Here is a 19,641-nt window from a genome sequence, read left to right as displayed (position 1 = left end):
AGTGTGAAGTTCCAATACCTAAGTGAGAGCATAAAGCAGTTTGAGTCTAACACCATCTGGAAAACCTTAGGAGGTTCACATTATCTTCGCACCTGCCACCGAGAAGAAATATCAACTCTGAATTTTAGAAGGAACTGAAGCCATTTAGGTCTTGCTGGAATTATTCCCCCGACAGCCCTGGCAGAGCACATCACCATCTGAGTCCTACCTTCTTCCCTCTTTACATTTTTTCCTTTAAAGAGACGGACAGGAAGAAATCCAACACTGAAAGTCCCAGATGAAACTCCACCCACTGTTCTCTACCCCTGAGTTGCTGGGGTAGCGCCCGGAAAACATGACAAAACCCCTGCAAGCTCGCTGAGAGAAGTTCCATCAACTCGTGTTCCGGGCGGCAGAGATGAGAGCCAGACTGTGAAGAGCCACGCGTGCGAATCGTCACCAGGAATCCGCGGAGAAAGCCCAGCATTTGCACACCTTTCTCCCAATCGGATCCCCGGACGGGCCCTGGGACGTCAGCGCCTTACGCAGAGGCGTGTTCTAAGAGCCACTGTTCTAGAGCCGGCCTATGCTGAGTCACCGGCATGTCCGCCTCGTTGCGTCCCCACGGACTGCAGCTCACAGGGTCCTCTGTGTAAGGGATTTTCCAGGCAAGAATACTGGAGTGGTTTGCCGTTTCCTCCTCTAGGGGGTCTTCCCTGACTCAAGGATCGAATCAGGTCTCCTGCACTGGCAGGCGGATTCTTTACCACTTAAGCCACCACATGGACGGATGGATGCTTCCTTCCGTCTCTGGTGCTTAGAATTTGTCCCTTCTTCCTATCTTTGTAACTTTACCTTCAATGACACCTGCTATGGAAGGTTTGATGCCGCATGGGAGGCTGAACTGACTGGGCTTATTACACAATGAGTGAATTTAAGGGGAAAGGTATTTTATTTATAGCACCACTCTATCACAATCTAATTTCCTTTTTACCATGGCAACATGAGGCAACATGCACAAATTCTGCATTGATGACAGCTCACCAGTAAAACATACTTAGAATTCTCTTTTGTGGGGAGGTTAGCTGATCAATTGTGTCTATCCCAAAGCAATACAAATTCTTAACTGAAGATGCCAGTCAAACAGATTCCACGGTGCACTGAGGAAAGGGCTTTGATGTTTGACTGGGTTCAGTTGGGAGGTGCTCAGTTTTGGATCTGCAGGACTCCCTTCAAACGAAGCACGTTCTAAGCTGTAACCTGAGGCTCACCTCTTGGAGTTAAAACCCAAAGTGCTGTGACAGACATATTTCTCTTGATCAGAATCTCTCAGGCCAAGTGGGACTCTGCCTGCTCAATGCAGGGTCTCTGAATGGTCACTTTGAGTGCTGGAGATTGTTATATTTATGACTCCTTCATTTTCCTCCTACTTTAATAAGATCATGAGTAGCTTTGAGTTCAGGAGAGAAAACTGTTGCATTGTTGCATAAAATCACAACAGCGCAGTGGCCACACCTTACCGAGTATGAATCTGAGCTCCAGTTGAATTTTGCCTACGTCACAAAGATTTTGTGAAACAATATCAAGTATGCCTACAAGTCAATTACATCCACCCATACATCATTTACAGTTACCATCACTGATTTAAAATCAGCCAGAATATGCATCTGGAGTCAAAATGGAGTGGCATCTTATTACAAGCAGCCCTCAGGTTCCTAGTTAGTTTATCCATATTTTTCAAACTTAATAATTCCAAGTCCTGCAGATCATATTTATACATAACCTTAGTACTATCGCAAGAAGGCCTAAGAAAAAGCTTCTTTTATAACTAATGAATGGTGATGACATTCTCTGGAATGGGGGGGGGGGTGGATTCTGGGATGTAAATACATGGGGTTGCTTCAGTGGCACATCCTCCGTGTTTTATTTCCAATGTAGCCAGTGGGCGACTTGCCCCAAGTTTGGTGTGTTACACTCAGTCCAGGGAGGGCTGGTGTTGATGTAAGCCGATGAGCATGCCCACTGTTAGCATGTCCAGACTGGGGTGCTGGGCTTACACCCTTTTTTCAACTATCAACTAAAACTGAGGTCATTTCTTTTAAACACAGTAGTATAATTTTTCTCCAGGAGCTAAAGAGTAAAGTTTAAAGACAAAAGCACCTCTGATTCTCCCACTCAGCCACAAATGAAGAATTTCAACTCTAGAAGAAGGAAGGGATTTGAATAGAACGATTGAGAAATCAAAATGTCAAGTTACTAGCCTTTAATACTTAGGTTGACAAAACAAGCAGTCATTTTTTCAAAGCTGGGTTTTCCACGCAACAAAATTTGTTGCTGAACACACAGTACAACTCTTAGGACCAAGAAGAAAAGAAACAGAATGGAATCATTTTGTCACGGGAAGATACGCCACAGCCGAGGGTCCAGAGCTCTCCCTGGCATTGAGGGAAATGATGGGGGTTTCCATGGGGCTCACATTAATCTCTATGTGTTTTTGAAATACAAAACAAAACAAAAAATGTGTTTCTTAAAAAACATTAATAAGTTTCAATGGTATTAAAAAAAATGTGCTTCCCTCCCTCTTTAAACAAAATGGGAGCTATCATTAAGAAAAACACACTATAATCCTGATACCCTCACGTGTTTGGACTGCAAAGAGACCAAACCAGTCAACCCCAAAGGAAATCAGCCCTGAATATTCATTGGAAGAACTGATCCTGAAGCTCCAATATTTTGGCTACGCAAAGAGCTGACTCATTGGAAAAGACCCTGATGCTGGGAAAGATTGAGGGCAAGAGGAGAAGCCGGCGACAGAGGATGATATGTTTAGGTAGTATCACTGATTCAACGGACATGAGTTTGAGCAAACTGGAAGACAGTGCAGGACAGGGAAGTCTGGCGTGCTGCAGTCCACGGGGTCGCAAAGAACTGGACGTGGCTTAGTGACTGAACAGCAGCAACCATCCTCGGGGGTGACTGGAGGATGCAGGGTCCTTTACTAGTGAGCCTCCCAGAGTGGTGCTTTGGTGAATTGAATTCACTAGCCTGAGAATCCAAGGCTGAATTTACAGTTGCCTGGAAAAACCAGAAAGCAAGCCGATTAAAACACTGCCCTTAGGCTTCCTGGTGACTCAGTGGAAAGAATCTACCTGCCTATGCAGGAGACACAGGTTTGATCCTTGATCTAGAAAGATCCACATGCCACAGAACAGCTAAGCCTGTGCTCTGGAGTCCAGGGCTGCAACTACTGAAGCTCGTGTCCCTTATAGCCTGTGCTCCATGAGAAGCCACCGCAAAGAGAGGCACTTGCACCTCAACTTGCCGCAACTAGAGAAAAGCCCATTAGCAGCAAAAATCCAGCACAACCAAAAACAAATAAATAATTTTAAAAAACAGTGAGCTTAATATTATACATAATATTGAACCAGTACACTCAGCTCTAAGTACATCTTCACGATTGATCTACATGTTAACACGCAGATACGTGTATATCTGTGAGACTGTTTGTGTGCGCTCCACTCATTTCCCAGAAGCTTTTTTCTGTATTCAAAATAGTCTCTCTTCCCATATTCTAGTCTCTTTTTCCTATGATCTAAATGGTTAGTGCTGCCAGAATGACCACCTGCTGAATGAAACACTGTCCTATCTTGGGAACAGGAATAAGTACACTAGTCAACAAAAAGACCAGTTCAAGTTCTCATATTCCATTCCTACACTTCTATTTCAGTCTATTTATTCTCCACCTCACTAACAAACCAAACTGAGATGGTTCCACCAGCTCCATAAGCCCACCCTCAACATGTTTTAAAATAAAATCCGTGAAGAGAAAAACTGGAGCATTACCACCACACCATTCATAAATGCAAATTCATTCACGAGAAAGCCTTTGTTTGAAATCTCCCTCCATGCACGGGGCCCTGCCCAGCTACAAGCACAATGCCAAGTCTCTGAGCTGCCTTTAAAAAAAAAAAATTTTTTTTAAGCCTTTATTGAATTTGTCACAGTACTACTTCTGGTTTTTTGTGTTTTGGTTTTTTGGCTGTGAAGCATGTGGGATCTCAGCTCCCCCTTACCAGGGATCAGACCCACAGCCCCTGCATCGGAAGGCGACGTCTTAACCACTGGGCCACCAGGGAAGTCCGTGAGCTCTCTTTGATCCTGGTGACGTGTTCTGCCGTGGGCGGCCAGATCTAACGTCCACCTGCCTTCCTCTCTCCTCCTGCAGGTGGGCAGCATGCTGAAGACTCCCAAGCTACCCGTCTGGCTGTGCAACATCAACGGAAATTACAGCGTCCTATTTAGCACGAACAGGCAGCTCTTATCAGACTGGAGGGTGGAGCGCCTCTTTGATCTGTACTTCTACAGTGGCCGGCCTGCACAGAACAAGCCTGCGCACCTTACCGTGGGTGAGCACGCAGACCCCGGTGCCCTCAGCTTAAGGCACTCAGAGGGCCGAGGCTGGGCTGGGTTACAGCCGTGTGGATGCCCGGGCTAGCTCTGCAGGGAGATGTGGAGGCTCGATCTCTGAAATGAAACCTAGGCTTCAACGTCACGGGTCAACCTAAGCATTGTAACCTCGGGGTTCCAACCGATGAGCTCTAATCCCAAGATAGAGTATCAGATGATCGATCATCCCAGAACACAGTAACTACACTGAGAGTGCATGTGTATTCAGATCAGTTCAAAAAGTATTTTTGAGGCCTACTAAGCGCCAGTTATGTGCCAGACACTAGGAAAGCAACAAGGCAGTGTGATCATACAAGCCATTTCATTCCAATTCCCAAAACATGAGGAAAAAAGATTAACCCTAAGATGTCTTTAAACACTAGCCTTTTGGACAAGGGAATAAACATGATGAAACCAGAAGCCCGTTATTTGCTACCAAGGCACCACGCATGGAACCTTGCTGATTTGATGTCTGACTCTTTGCATTTAGTATCACAGGTCTAGCTTTAGGCAACTTTTCATTATTATGACTACATTTAGAAGAGTATTTTAGTGACTGTTTTGTCTGTGTAGTTCCTAATTCTTTTTCCTTTAATTATGAGAAATTTATGTTTGTGTGTATGTGTATACACAGACATGTGCTTAGTTGTTCAGTCATGTCCAACTCTTTGCGACCTCATAGACTGTAGCCCGCCAGGCTCCTCCGTCCATGGGACTCTCCAGGCAAGAATACTGGAGTGGGTTGCCATGCCCTCCTTCAGGGAGTCTTCCCAACCCAGGGATCGAACACAGGTCTCCCTCATTACAGGTAGATTCTTTACCATTTGATATACCCTAACATCTGATACTGATTGATACACCATCTGATACTGATTGATACACCCTAACACCAGGGAAGCCCAATACATACATATATATATGTGCGTGTGTGTGTGTAGAGAGATATATATATATATGAACCCAGAAAAATGTATATTATATATACACACACCTATTTCATTTAGTGGGATGTTGCCAATACATTCCTTAAGATACATTATTGTTTCTACTTTTCTACTATTATTGCTTCTACTTTACTCTCATCTTTGAGGAAAGCATTGGGATTTTTGTTTTGTTTTGTTTTTGTTTTTTATTAGCTCCCACACATAGCAAGCACTGTGTTCCAGGCAATGTGTTGAAAGCCTTACATACATTATTCCTTTAAATCCTCCCAACAGTCATCTAAAGTAGACACTATGATACTTATTTTACATAGAGGAAACTGAAGTGGCCAAATGGATGAGGTTGAAAGATACTAAGTACCTTCCCAAAGGTCATTTGTGATAAACTTGGGCCTTGAAGTCAGTTCTAGATTACCTCATGAGAATACTTGCACTTCACCCCAAAATTCAAATGTACTCTTAGTATTGAGAAACTCTCTCTTTTCTTATTTTTCCTGAAAACATTCAGTGATTTATTGATACACCCTAACTCTATGTGTTCCATCATGGTACGGGACCACACCATTACATGACATAAATACTGAGTTTTCAAAGTCTACAACAACCCAGGCGATCATGGACATGTCTTGCATGGGGCATATCTACACACCATCTACTGGAATCCCCATCAGCTCACTCACTTCTAGGAACACAGCTTGCTGAGCCCAACTCCTGCCCACTCATCCTATTTTCCTTCTTTCCTGGCTTCTTCTGAAATGGTATACATAGGCTGGGGTCTAAATGTTGGCTATTCCTCCCTCAGACACTCACTCCCACCACTGGGAAAGAGTCCAACACGAAGATGAACACAGCCCAGGAAGACGGTTTTCCCCACTGGAGATGGTGATCAGAACCAAGTGGAGAGATGCCACCATCAACTGGAATGGATCTGTTCCCTTTTTCTAAAGAGGAAGCCAAGATGTACAACGAAGTCTGAAGCACCAGCACTATGGGGACGTAAAAGCCTAACTCGGGGAAGACCATTTAAGTTTATGTTCCTTATTCAGAAGCCCCACCCAAAACACTCCCATAAGCAGTACGTTTTTCCTTTTGTCTCTGTGAACTCTCTGCAGTTGCTGCTGGTGTTGTTGGAGACACACAGAACCCTTACTTCAGGGTCTGGAAGGTGTATCCTTTATGCTCATATAGACTGGTTCCTCATTTTTATTCAGAAAAAAAACCGAAGTCTCTTTCCTTCATGTTATTTCCAAATTCCTCTCTCCTCAGTGTGATTCTCCCTGGGGATTACGGAAGGGGGGAGCTAGCTTTCATTTGGGGATGAAGTCATTGGTAATACATCATTAGATTTTCAGTTATGGCAAGAACTCAAGCCTTCTCAAAGATTTCCTGGTATGAAGAGCATTCCTTTCCAAGGTTACATTTCAAAGTGCCCACATTAGCAAGTTCTTGTCATTAAAATAGTAAATGGGCTTGAAGCGGGGGCTGTTCCTGGTAGGCTGGCTATTGTAGTTGGCTGTGGGTTCAAACCATCCTGTGAGCACACAGGAGACATTCTTTCCATCAGTGCTGTTTCCTTCATTTCTTTATAAGTTGAATGTAAATAATGGGTGTGTGCTTAGTCAGGTCCAACTCTTTGTGACCCCATGGACTGTAGGTGGCCAGGTTGCTCTATCCATGGGATTTTCCAGGCAAGAATACTGGACTGGGTTGCCATTTTCTTCTCCAGAGAATCTTCCTGACCCAAGGGTCAAACCCACATCTTCTGCATTGGCAGGTGAATTCTTTACCCTGAGTCATCTGGGAAGACCCTGGATATAAATATACAGATGGACAAATGTACTCTGAGAAGCCTGATTCCTAACCAAAATAAAATTATATACAAAAGTAAAATCTCTTCTTCCGTCAATGTTCAAAGGGGAAAACAATTCTTTTTAGAACTTGATCTTTCCCTGTTCTGTTGAATGGCTGCACTTTTTCTGAAGAAATACACAGAGCAAGATACATATTCTTTATAAAAGAAGCCCATGGGAACCATTTAGACCTTTCTCCTACCCACCCCACTGGTCTACCGACTCACAGATGTAGGGTTTCTTATTCACAAGCCAAACTTTAGTTTGCAAAGAACAACTTTTCTGCATCCATTGTCCAAATTAATTTGTTAAATGCATTTTCTTTTGGCCCCAAGAATAATGCTTTAACTTAAGAAGCATGTAGAAAATGAAACTTCAAGGTGAATCATAAATTATGTCAAAAGAGAAAGCCAATTTGGCTTCGATTGCTGATTTCAGTATCCTTATCATTGATGCTTCTATTTGGGATTTTAAATACATCGGACAAATGAGCGGATCCTGACAGATCCTCAGCCTATTTCTTAGTCTTAGCAATATTGTGCTTTTCCTGAGGTGCAGGCCTGTTTCGGTTTTATGAACACTGACTTATTTCTAATTAAATCCCTTTCGGTGTGGACTGCTGGAAAACTTAGAGCCTAATGAGAACCCTAGCGAGTATATCGGTCAGAAAGCTCCCAGCCACAAGTGAGGGACCTCACTAAAAGTCTCTCTCACAGTGAGGACATTCCTCTCTAACAAGCATGAGCCAGTTAGGGATCCATGTGACTCTCCTGGGTCCACTGTGGTTCTCCTCCAGGCCTGAGCACAGAAGTCTCGGCACCAGGACATGATCAGAGCTCTGTGGAAGGAAAAAGGCAGGATGACGGTGGTGGAGCCTGTGGTGTGGCAGCATGGCCTGGCAGCGCATTCGTCCTTATGAAAGGTGCTTCTTCAATCGGCCTCATATCTAAATCTATTTTCTATATCTACCCTATTTGTCTTTGGATTTCTTAATTGATCTACGTGTGCATGCTGTTTTATCTGACTCTTTAGGACTCCATGGGCTGTAGCCTGCCAGGCTCCTCTGTCCATAGGATTTTCAGGCAGGAATAGTCGAGTGGGTTGCCATTTCCTCCTCCAGGGTATCCTCCTGACCCAGGGATTGAACTCGTGTCTCCTGTATTGGCAGGCAGATTCTTTACCACTGAGTCATTGGGAAACTGGTTTATAATTTACATATTTTGCCATATTTTATACACTGTTATAATGTCTTATTATTCCTGGAACAAACTTATTAATAATCAAAATAATAAAGATTAAGAACATGTTTTACATATAGTTGTATAACCATTTTGACACATAAAGGTATTAATCACTTTGTATGTCAATGTTCAATGAAATGAGTGTTTATTTCATCTTATAAACAATATTTTTTTTTTGGTAAGGTGGAAACATGTTTTTTTTAAGTAGCTAGAAATTTCCTAGGACCATCAGTTCACCTTTGAACTCTCTGCGTTTTGAGATAAATGACTTTAATTGTCTTGTCAGCTTCTAAAACATGAAGCAGGAAAATGCTATTTGCTTGAAGACAGAGATGATAATTTTTCTGAATAGTTACTAAACTGAGCATCTCTTTAGTGAGACCATGTCCCTGAGGAGATGGCAAATCCTTTTGGTTTGTCCCTCAAAATTATTGTTTGTTCTTAGCAAAGATGTATGTATCATTTTGTCAAGTGTACATTCGCCAATGTCACAAGACCAGGTGGGACCAAGCCAGGTTGCAGGCAGGCCTGAAATTCCCTGGCTGAAATTCCCTTGCCATCTCCGGGTTATGCGCAACCTTTAGCCACACCTGAGCCTCATTTTATCTATGAGTGAGTAACACAAAGTATCTGCTTCATTGATCACAGCTTTGACATGGCAAAGAGACTGTGTCACTCAATGACGCCATGAGCCATGCAGTGCTGGGCCACCCAAGACGGATGGGTCACAGTGGAGAGTTCTGAGAAACTGTGGCCCGCTGGAGGAGGGAGCAGCAACCCATCCAGTACGCTCACCCACAGAACCTCCCAGACAGTACGAAAAGGCAGAAAGATATGACACCGGAAGACGAGCTCCCACAGGTCGGAAGTTGTCCAATATGCTACTGGGAAAGAGCAGAGGGCAATTACTAACAGCTCCAGAAGGAATGAAGTGATTGGGCCAAAGCAGGAATGATGCTCAGCTGTGGATGTGTCCAGTGGTGAAAGTAAAGTCTGATGCTATAAAGAACGATATTGCAGAGGAACCTGGAATGTTAGGCCCATGAATCAAGGTGAATTGGACATAGTCAAGCAGGAGATGGCAAGATTGAAAATCAACGTGGGAAAGATTGAAGGCAAAAGGAGAAAGGGGTGGCAGAGTTCAAAATGTTTAGATGGCATCACTGACCCAATGGACATGATTCTGAGCCAAACTCCAGGAGATGCTGGAGGACAGAGGAGCCTGGTGTGCTACAGTTCATGAGGGTGCAAAGGGTCAGACAAGAGTTAGCGACTAAAAAATAACACAGACTATGGATATACACTGTGGACTGTGGTAATGGCCTTGTCAGGGCCTTAGAGACACAACCGTTCACTCACTCAGGGAACTTGTTAAACATCCCCCATGGCACCCGGACACTCGCCTGGGTGCTAGAGACATACAGTGAGCAACCCTAGCCACAGGCCCTCTTCTCTCTGGAGCTCTTCTGAGGTGAAGGCCTTCATCAAGAAACCGCTGTGATGAATAAAAGCTTGAAAACTGAGATAGGTGTTCAGAGGGAGGGGATCCATGGTGTGCAAAAGCTCGTAAGAAAGGCCTGGAAGTTCAGAGAAAGACATCTCTGAGAAGCAGACGGTTAAACGGAGGTGGGGGGGGCTGAGTGGTGAGGGGCAGGGGCGGGGCAGAGGGATGAGCAGGTGCCAACCCCTGCGGGTGAATCAGAGCCAGTGGGGCTGCCGCGCAGAAGGTGAGGTGCAGCGCGCTGGGAAGCAGCTGGAGGGGCAGGGGATGCGGAGGCGCGGGCAGCCTTGCAAGGTTCCGTGGCCTGCCCAAGGGTGCGAAGACGTGCGTTCTGAGAAGATGTCTCAGTGTGGAGAGTGGGGAGAGCCCACAGTGGACAGAGACTCGTGAGAAGACTCCAGCAGGGATCTAGACGAGACATGCCAGGGCAGAGCGGGAGCAGTTCAGGCAGACCCAAGTGGGCCACTCGAGAGAATCTACTGGGTGGGTAAAGCAGACAAGGCCCAGAGACTGATGCTGGGGGCGGGCGGGGGCAGGACATGAGGGAGGATGAGGCAGCAGGAATGGCTTCTGAGTTCCAGGGTTGAAAGTGGGATGGATGTGTGTGCCTTCGTCAAACTGAAAAACACACTAAAAGAATAGCAGGTTAGGAGGGGACGAAATCCCAAGTTCAGTCTTGGATGTGAAACCGTGATTCACGTGGAGAGGTAGAATAGCGGGTTAGAAATAAGGTTATGGATCTCACAGGAGAGGTTTGGGCCACGGAAACACATTCGGGAGGCACTGATGGTGAGAACGCGGTGGTAGGGAGTGAATTTGCCCGAGGAGACTGTTTAGAGAGATGGCCTGGATCTGAGCCTGGAGGAATCCCATTGTTAGTGGTCAAGTAAGTTCCAATGAGCCCGGAAAAGAAGCAAAGCAGCAGCAGCCAGAGATAAAGGAGGTGACCCTCAACTGGTATCTAAATAAAAGGTGACTTTTTATAATAAAAAGGTGATTTTATTTATCTAAATAAAAGGTCACTTTCCAGTGACTCTTTATGTCAAAACTCAACCAGAAAGAAGGGGGGTCAGGAGGATCCCTGGAGAAGGAAATGGCTACCACTCCAGTGTTCTTGCTTGGAGAATCCCATGGACAGAGGAGCCTGGCGGGCTATAGTCCGTGGGATCGCAGAGAGTCAGACATGATTGAACTCTTATGTGAGGTTCAAGGCTGAAATTAATTCTGTTGAATGCGTTCATATTCCATCCCTTTCCAAGTATCCAGGGTGGCTGACAACTAAGAAAGGTTCAGGAGAACTTGGTCTGTCTGGGTTTTTTTTTCAGCTATTAAACCCAATTTTAAAAACTTCTCACCACTGTCCACAAGGTGGTGCTATGAGAGTGACTTTTTCCATCTCCTCATCAAAAACAATTATCAAAGTAAACGTGGTCAATTCAGGTACCACGTTAAAAAAAAGCAAATAATGATAAACTTGATGTAATGGATATTTAATCTTTGTGATACCCAGAAGTGCTATCACTAAGCATGGTGCGTAGTTCTGCTCTTGTAGGTGTCTTCCTGTCTCTTCCACTCCAACGGGGGCAGAGATGGGGTGGGTAAGGTACAGAGAGAACTGCAAATGTTAGCTCTAAAATACCCCCATTTGCATCACCACGTTCGTGGTGCAGACACCACTGGACTATTAAATAGCTGCCCAGGTGTTACCCTCACCTTCTTTTTTGTCCCCTTCTATTAATAATTGTTTTTCAACACAACAGTCAGTTATCTTTTTAAAATTTGACTTTGATCATATGGGAGAGCCATTTTTACTGACCTTGGACAAAAATGCCAAAAATCTTAACATGATCTCCAAGAGCCTGTGGGATTTAGCTTCTGATTCATCTCACGCCCGACTCCTGAGCATCACCATGTTTTCACCCAAGCCAAGCTCACCCCCAGCTGAAGGGCTCTGAGAAGCACATGCTTTTTCCTTGTGCCAACAATGATCTTCACCCTGATCTCTCTTCAGATGTCTACTTAAAATCCACTTTCTCAGACGGGCCTTCTCTGACACTCTTCCCATCTAATATCCTCCAGTTTGCCTCTCTTATCACCTTCTACTTTTTATCACTCACTGTAGGGGTTTATAATTACATAGTTATTTGTATGATTATGTGTTAAATGCCTGACTACCCCCTAGCACAGTGGTTCTCAAACTTTTTGGTCTCAGGACCCTTTTATGTTTTGAAAAATTATCAACAACCCTGTTTATCAGGGTTATTCTATTAATATTTATCCTGTTAGAAATTAAAGCTGAGCATTTGTTTAAATATCTATTCATTCATTTTAAATAACAATAATAAAGCTATTATATGTTAACCTAAAATAATATCTTATGAAAGTGAAGTGAAAGTTGCTCAGTCGTGTCCCACTCTTTGCAAGCCCATGGACTATAAGTCCATGGAGTTCTCCAGGCCAGAATACTGGAGTGGGTAGCCTTTCCCTTCTCCAGGGGATCTTCCCAACCCAGGGATCGAACCCAGGTCTCCTGCATTGCAGGCAGATTCTTTACCAGCTGAGCCACAAGGGAAGCCATCTTATGAAAAACAACTATATTTTCCAAAGGAAACAGTGGCATTACTTTACATTTCCATAAATCTAGTCAATGGCCAGCTTAATGTGAGATGGCTATATATACCTCTTACTTCAATCTGTTGTGATTTGCTTTTAGGCTGAACACATGAAGAAAATCTGGTTTCACATATTTAGCTGGAAAACAAAGGAAAAATGTAACAGCCTTGTGGTTATCTTTCTTTGATACTACACCAAAACTCCACAAGTAGTTATTTCTTTAAAGGTTAGTTGCAATGTGGAAAAGGAAACTGTATTAATGAGCTTTTCAAACTTTCTTATATTAGAATCCATTGGTGTATCTTGCACTCCCAATCCATCTTTCCCAGGCATTAGTCATTTGGAAAATACTGGCTTGTTGAATTTGAAGATCATTAAATGTGGTCATATTTTATAATACCATATCAAAAACTCATATTAGTTACTAATGAACTATTGCTACATGAAACAACATGGATGGAGCTCATAAACGTAATGTTGAAGGAAAGAAGCCAGAGAGGAAACACGTGCTATATGGTTACACTTATATATAGTTCAAAAATAGACCAAAAAATTAGTCTGTGTTAATAAAGGGTGGTTACCTTTGGGAGCAGCAATCAGGAGGGGTACAGAGAATTGTGGGGTGCTAGTAATATTAAATTACCAAGTCTAGGTACTGGCTACACAACTGTGTTCACTTGCAAAAATTAACCAAAATTATACATTTAAATTTATGCTCTTTTCTATACATATATAGTAATTAATAAAAAATATTTTTCTGAACTAGGACGTTTGAGGATAGACAAATATATCAATGGAAGGGAATTATGAGTCCAGAAATAAACCCTAAATTTCATGGTCAATTGATTTTTGACAAAGAGGACAAAACCACTAAATGGAAGAAAGAATAGTCTTTTCAATAAATGGTAGTAGGACAACTAGATATTCACATGGAATAGATGAAGTTGAACACCTGTCTCATATCTCACACAAGATTTAACTCCAAGCAGGTCACTGATTTAAACGTAAAAGCTAAAACTATAATTCTCTTAGAGGAAAACATAGGAATAAATCTGTGATTTCATACCAGGCAATGGTATCTCAGAAAAAAAAGGCTTAAAATTCAACATTCAAAAAGCAAAGATCATGGTATCTGGTCCCATCACTTCATGGCAAATAGATGGGGAAACAATGGAAGCAGTGACGGACTTTATTTTCTTGGGCTCAAAATCACTGCAGATGGCGACTGGAGCCATGAAATTAAAGATGCTTGCTCCTTGGAAGGAAAGTTATGATCAACCTAGACAGCATATTAAAAAGCAGAGACATTACCTGGCCAACAAAGGTCCGTCTAGTCAAGGCTATGGTTTATTCCAGTGGTCATGTATGGATGTGAGAGTTGGACTGTGAAGAAAGCTGAGCACCAAAGAATTGATGCTTTTGAACTGTGGTGTTGGAGAAGACTCTTGAGAGTCCCTTGGACTGCAAGGAGATCCAACCAGTCCATCCTAAAGGAGATCAGTCCTGAGTGTTCATTGGAAGGACTGAAGCTGAAACTCTGATACTTTGGCCACCTCATGTGAAGAAGTAACTCACTGGAAAAGACTCTAATGCCAGGAAAGATTGAAGGCGGGAGGAGAAGGGGATGACAGAGGATGAGATGGTTGGATGGCATTACAGACTCAGTGAATATGAGTTTGAGCAAAAGATGGTGCTAGAGATGGTGAAGGACAGGGAAGTCTAGTGTGCTGCAGTCCATGGGGTCGCAAAGAGTTGGACATGACTGAGTGACTAAACAACATCTTAGATATAATACCAAAAGCACAAGCAATAAAAGAAAAGATTGATAAGTTGGACCTCTCAAAATTATAAACATTTGTTCTTCAAAGAACACCATCAAGAAAAGATAACCACAGACTGGGAGAAAATATTTGCGAATCATGCATCTAATAAGAGACTTGTACCCAGAATATATAAAGAACTTGTACTGTAAAACTCAATAAGAAGAAGACAATTCAATTTTAAATGTGAAGTGATTTGAATAGAGATTTATCCAAAGAAGATGTACAAATGGATAAATAAGCACACAAAAAAAGATCTTCAACATCATTATCCTTTAGGGAAATGCAAATCAACACCATAAGAGACAATACTTCATACCCACTAGAATGGCTGTAATCAAAAAGACAAGTGTTGGTGAGCATGTTGATTGCTTCATGCTGGTGGAAATGTAAAATGGTGCAGCCAATTTGGAAAGTAGTTTGCTAGGTCCTCAAAACGTTAAGCATGCAGTTATCGTGTGTTTGTGTGTGTGTGTTTATGTGTGCCTATGCTCAGTCGTATCCAACTCTTTGAGCCCCCATGGACTGCAGCCCACCAGGCACCTCTGTTCATGGAGTTTTCCAGGCAAGAATACTAGTGTAGGTTACCATTTCCTCCTCCAGGGGATCTTCTCAACCCAGGGATTGAACTCACATCTCTTACGTCTCCTACATTGCCAGGTGGATTCTTTACCACTGAGCCTCCTGGGAAGATCCCAAATTACAATATTAGTTAGCAATTTCACCCCTAGATATGTACCCCAGGAAAACAAAAGCCTATGTCCACACAAAATCTTGCACACAAATGTTTATTTATATCAGCATTATTTATTACAGTCAAAAAGTAGAAACAACTCAAAGGCCCATCAACTGACAAACACATAAATAAAATATTGTGTTGACAGATCATACCATGCAGTATTATTCAGCCATAAAAAGGAATGGCATCCATAGCTAACCGCATAACAGTTGACTATCACATAGATGAACGTCAAACATTTATGCAAAGTGAAAGAAAGTCACAGAAGACCACATACGGTATGATTCCATTGATATAAAACGGCCAGAACAGGCAAATCTATAGGGGCAGGAAGAGATTAGTGGTTTCCCAGGACTGGGAGGGGCTTCCAGGTGGCTCAGATGGTAAAGAACCAGCCTGCAATGCAGGAGACCCGGGTTTGACCCCTGGGTGGGGAAGATCCCCTGGAGAAGGGAAAGGCAACCCACTCCAGTATTCTTGCCTGGAGAATCCCCATGGACAGAGGAACCTGGAGGGCTACCGTCCACAGGGTCGCAAAGAGTCGGACACGACTGAGCGACCAACACGGCCACACACGAGGGCTGGGAGAAGGAGAAGGTAGGCTAGGATGGGGGGAGGGTGACTGCTGAAGGGAACAAGGTTTCACTTCAGGATGATTAACATGCTCTAAACCGGTCACAGTGTGAATAGATACTCTGAATATACACTGAAGAACAGGTAAACAGGTAAACTTTAAGGAATGTAAACTGTATCTCAATAAACCTGTTTGTAAAAAAAAAAAAAAAAAGAGAGCTATTTATAAAGGGTGCTATTAATAACACCATTCATCTGAAGGGGGTCATGGTGAAAGAATAAGGATCTGACAGATCTGCAGAGACAAAAAGCTTTTACCTCTGACCAACATGTTTTGAGAGTCATGACTGTGTCTAGGGAGGAAGAGGGTGAAAATTTCATCATCACTCCCTCCCCAATATAACCACACAGTTCCCTCAAAACAAACTGGCATTTCACACCTGAAATCAGACCCTCCCCTACTTGATGAAGCCGCTTCACCTCTAATTAACTTTTATTTTGCATAAAATTATAAACCCACGAGGATGGGGCAACAATGCAAATGGTCCCTTCCTCTCCCAGAGGACCCCAGCTTCACCACACTCCTTCTCCTTCCCGCCCGGGGTGTTTGAATAGCCATTGACCACCCTCCACGAGAGAAGTGCTGCAGGGAACACAGTTACCCCTCAGCAGCAGCCCAAGAAGCCACAGGGTGCAAGAACTAATCAGACTTGGCCAGACAGAAAGACAGGGCAGCCTTGACGGGCAAAACCAAAGTAGCAGGTGAGCGACCTGCTCGACTGCTGCTTAGAGGCAAGAGAGAGTCACTGACTAAGCAAATTTAAATCACCAGGGAGGACAGAGGTACGCAAACGAGCTGGCTTAAGTGAACTCAACTGTCACCGTAGAAAGTATAATCGCCTCTGGCTCTTGGGCGCCTCCCAGGACAGTCTCGGGGCGCACCCTGCACCGGGTCACGGGGGAGGCAGGGTGTGAGCATGCGCACCATGAGTCATTTCTGAATGCTGAATGCAGCCAAGAGGAACATCAGAGATACTCCAGAGCCTGAATTCCCAGGGTAATAAAAAGGCAGAAAGTGGTTACGTGCACATAGCTGTAATTACCGCTTAAAGTCGTTAGCAGCTGCCCCGGCTATTGGTGTGTAAAATGAAAAGCCAATTTGGAGTCTTTTCCATAGAATGAGATTTCCCGTTTCAAAAAAGGAACCGTGCACCACAGAAAATACGTTGCTCCCTGTAATGATCTAGGTCACCTTGCCCGGTATGCTCGGGTCGCGGCTGCCAGCATAATGGAGGAATGAAATCGGTATCCAAGAATTCAAGAGATGCAAGGATGTAAGGCGTGATGGGCCTCCTTGCTCTGCCCCTCAGTGTGCTACTCCTTCCCAGGAACAATCAAAGAAATTTGTGCGAACAACTGCCAATCCAACGTACAGGCCATACCTGCCCTGGTTTTTTTCCCACTTTGTATTAAAATAGATATTATTTTTCTGATTTTTTTCTACTGTAGGTTATTACAAGACATTGAATGTAGCTCCCTGTGCTATCCAGGACATCCTTGTTGCTTATCTCTTTTACACTTAGTAATGTGCCTATGTTAATCCTGAACTCCTAACTTACCTCCCCCACACCCCTGCTATCCCCCCTGGTAACCAAACGCTTGTTTTCTGTTACTGTGAGTCAAGAACGCTTAAAGCCATCCATCCCCTCCCATTCTCTGTGCATCCTTTTCACACACAGCCTTATGAGTCATCTTTGGCCTAACAGACAGATACATTCAGTCAGTCATTTGATGTTATAGAAAAGCATCTTTCAGTGGGGTCTGATCAAGACAGTTCACTTTTTGGATGAAAAGAATAGGGCATAAAGCAAGGGTGATGCTGATGGGCGTGTGTGTGACAGACAGACAGATAGACAGACAGATAAAGACAGAAAGAACCTCCAGGATATCTCAAGACAGACTGGTAAGGGGCAAGCTGCCCAGAGAGCTAAACTGAGAAGAAAGAAAACAGCCCAGCCCAGTAATTGCACACATGTTTTATAGAAAAGATGCAGCAGATACCTGTTTAGCCAGAAAAGCTGACTTCTTGTAATTAGTCTGCCTTGATATTTTATATCAGAAGAAAATAGTATTCCCTCCTTCAGCTCCAGTTCTCTCATTTTTAAATAACTACAACCCACCTTCTATATCCAAAACCATTAGGATGACAGCAATTACAATAACTATGTTAAGCTCCTTCAGACAATAGTGAAACCACCACTAACGTGAAAGTTGCTCAGTCGTGTCCGACTCTTTGTGACCCCATGGACTATATAGTCCGTGGAATTCTCTAGACCAGCATACTGCAGTGGGTAGCCGAGTGTGGACTTGAGTCAGTGTTAGGAAACATTATCTATAGTCTTTAGTAATTTGTTGTTCAGTCACTGAGTCTTGACCGACTGTTTTGTGACCCCATGGACTGTAGTCTGCCAGGCTACTCTGGCCATGGAATTCTCCAGGCAAGACCACTGGAGTGGGTTGCCATTTCCTTCTCCAGGGGATCTTCCTGACTCAGAGGCTGAACCCACATCTCCTGCATTTGTTTGTTGTTCAGTCAATGAGTTGTGTCAAACTCTTTGCGACCCCATGGACTGCTGCATGCTAGGCTTCCATGTCCTTCATTATCTCCTGGAGTTTACTCAAATTCATGTCCATTGAGTCAGTGATGCCTTTAATAGTTAAGAACTTGGCATACATTTTTAAACACAATGTGTCTGTACTTTAAAGACAAGGTATTAAAGAGCATAGTGCTTCCCTGGTGGCTCAGGGGTAAAGAATCTGTCTGCCAATGCAAGATGGTGCCAGAGAAGACCACTGAGAGTCCCTTGGAAAGCAAGGAGATCAAACCAGTCATTCCTAAAGGAAATCAACACTTAACACTCATTGGAAGGACTGCTGCTGAAGCTGAAGCTTCCATACTTTTCGGCCACCTGATTCGAAAAGCCAACTCATTGGAAAAGACCCTGATGCTGGGAAAGATTGACGATAGGAGAAGGGAGCAACAGAGGATGAGATGATTGGATGGCATCACTGACTCAATGGACATGAATTTGAGTAAACTCCAGGAGATAATGAAGGACATGGAAGCCTAGCATGCAGCAGTCCATGGGGTCGCAAAGAGTTTGACACAACTCATTGACTGAACAACAAACAAATGCAGGAGATGTGGGTTCAGCCTCTGAGTCAGGAAGATCCCCTGGAGAAGGAAATGGCAACCCACTCCAGTGGTCTTGCCTGGAGAATTCCATGGCCAGAGTAGCCTGGCAGACTACAGTCCATGGGGTCACAAAACAGTCGGTCAAGACTCAGTGACTGAACAACAAATTACTAAAGACTATAGATAATGTTTCCTAACACTGACTCAAGTCCACACTCGGCCAGTTGCTCTCTCTCTCTCCTCCCCACTCCTGCCTCGCCAGGTACAAAGAGTGTGTAACTACCAAATTTTAAAAGCAACCATTTTATTCATGCAAATGCCTGGGCATAAATTGGATGTTTTTAGAGCATCAGTAAAGACTTGGAGCTGCCTGGGCGATGAGAGCAGCATTGTGGGAACGGGGAAATGATCCAAAATTAAGTTTGTTAGGAAGTTTCAACAAGGGGCACCTTGTGTGTGCAATACAACTGGAGGAAAGGCTTTTTCCCTTAAACTCCACAGAATGGAATTTAATGCAAGACAGCAGAAAGGTTGAGACTTATAAAAAGACCACTGTCCACATAGACTGGGTTTTTCCTCCAACACCCCTGCACATGAATCTTCTGCAAACACACCCCACCTCCACCAGAGTCCCACACCCTGGGAACACCTCCCTTCCTTCCAGCATCCAGGAACAAGGAAGCACCCACTGCAACCTTCCTACTAGGTCAAATTTCAAGAGTCCGCCGCTACAACACAGGAG

At 43.7% G+C, this 19,641-nt stretch overlaps 1 protein-coding gene across 1 annotated transcript in view; it reads left to right on the top strand.

Annotated features, from left to right (window-relative positions):
* The window catches only part of MINDY4B (MINDY family member 4B), a 40,865-nt gene extending 34,554 nt beyond the window's left edge, over positions 1 to 6,311 (top strand). Inside the window, exons 11-12 of the mRNA XM_043875019.1 lie at positions 4,205 to 4,385; positions 6,169 to 6,311. Of these exons, the coding sequence (XP_043730954.1) occupies positions 4,205 to 4,385; positions 6,169 to 6,311 (324 nt within the window). The remainder of the gene's footprint in view (positions 1 to 4,204; positions 4,386 to 6,168) is intronic.
* Positions 6,312 to 19,641: the final 13,330 nt, after the last annotated feature.

This window comes from Cervus elaphus, chromosome 19, assembly GCF_910594005.1.
Source record: "Cervus elaphus chromosome 19, mCerEla1.1, whole genome shotgun sequence".
NCBI lineage: Eukaryota > Metazoa > Chordata > Mammalia > Artiodactyla > Cervidae > Cervus > Cervus elaphus.
This window is presented reverse-complemented; position numbering and strand designations above follow the sequence as displayed.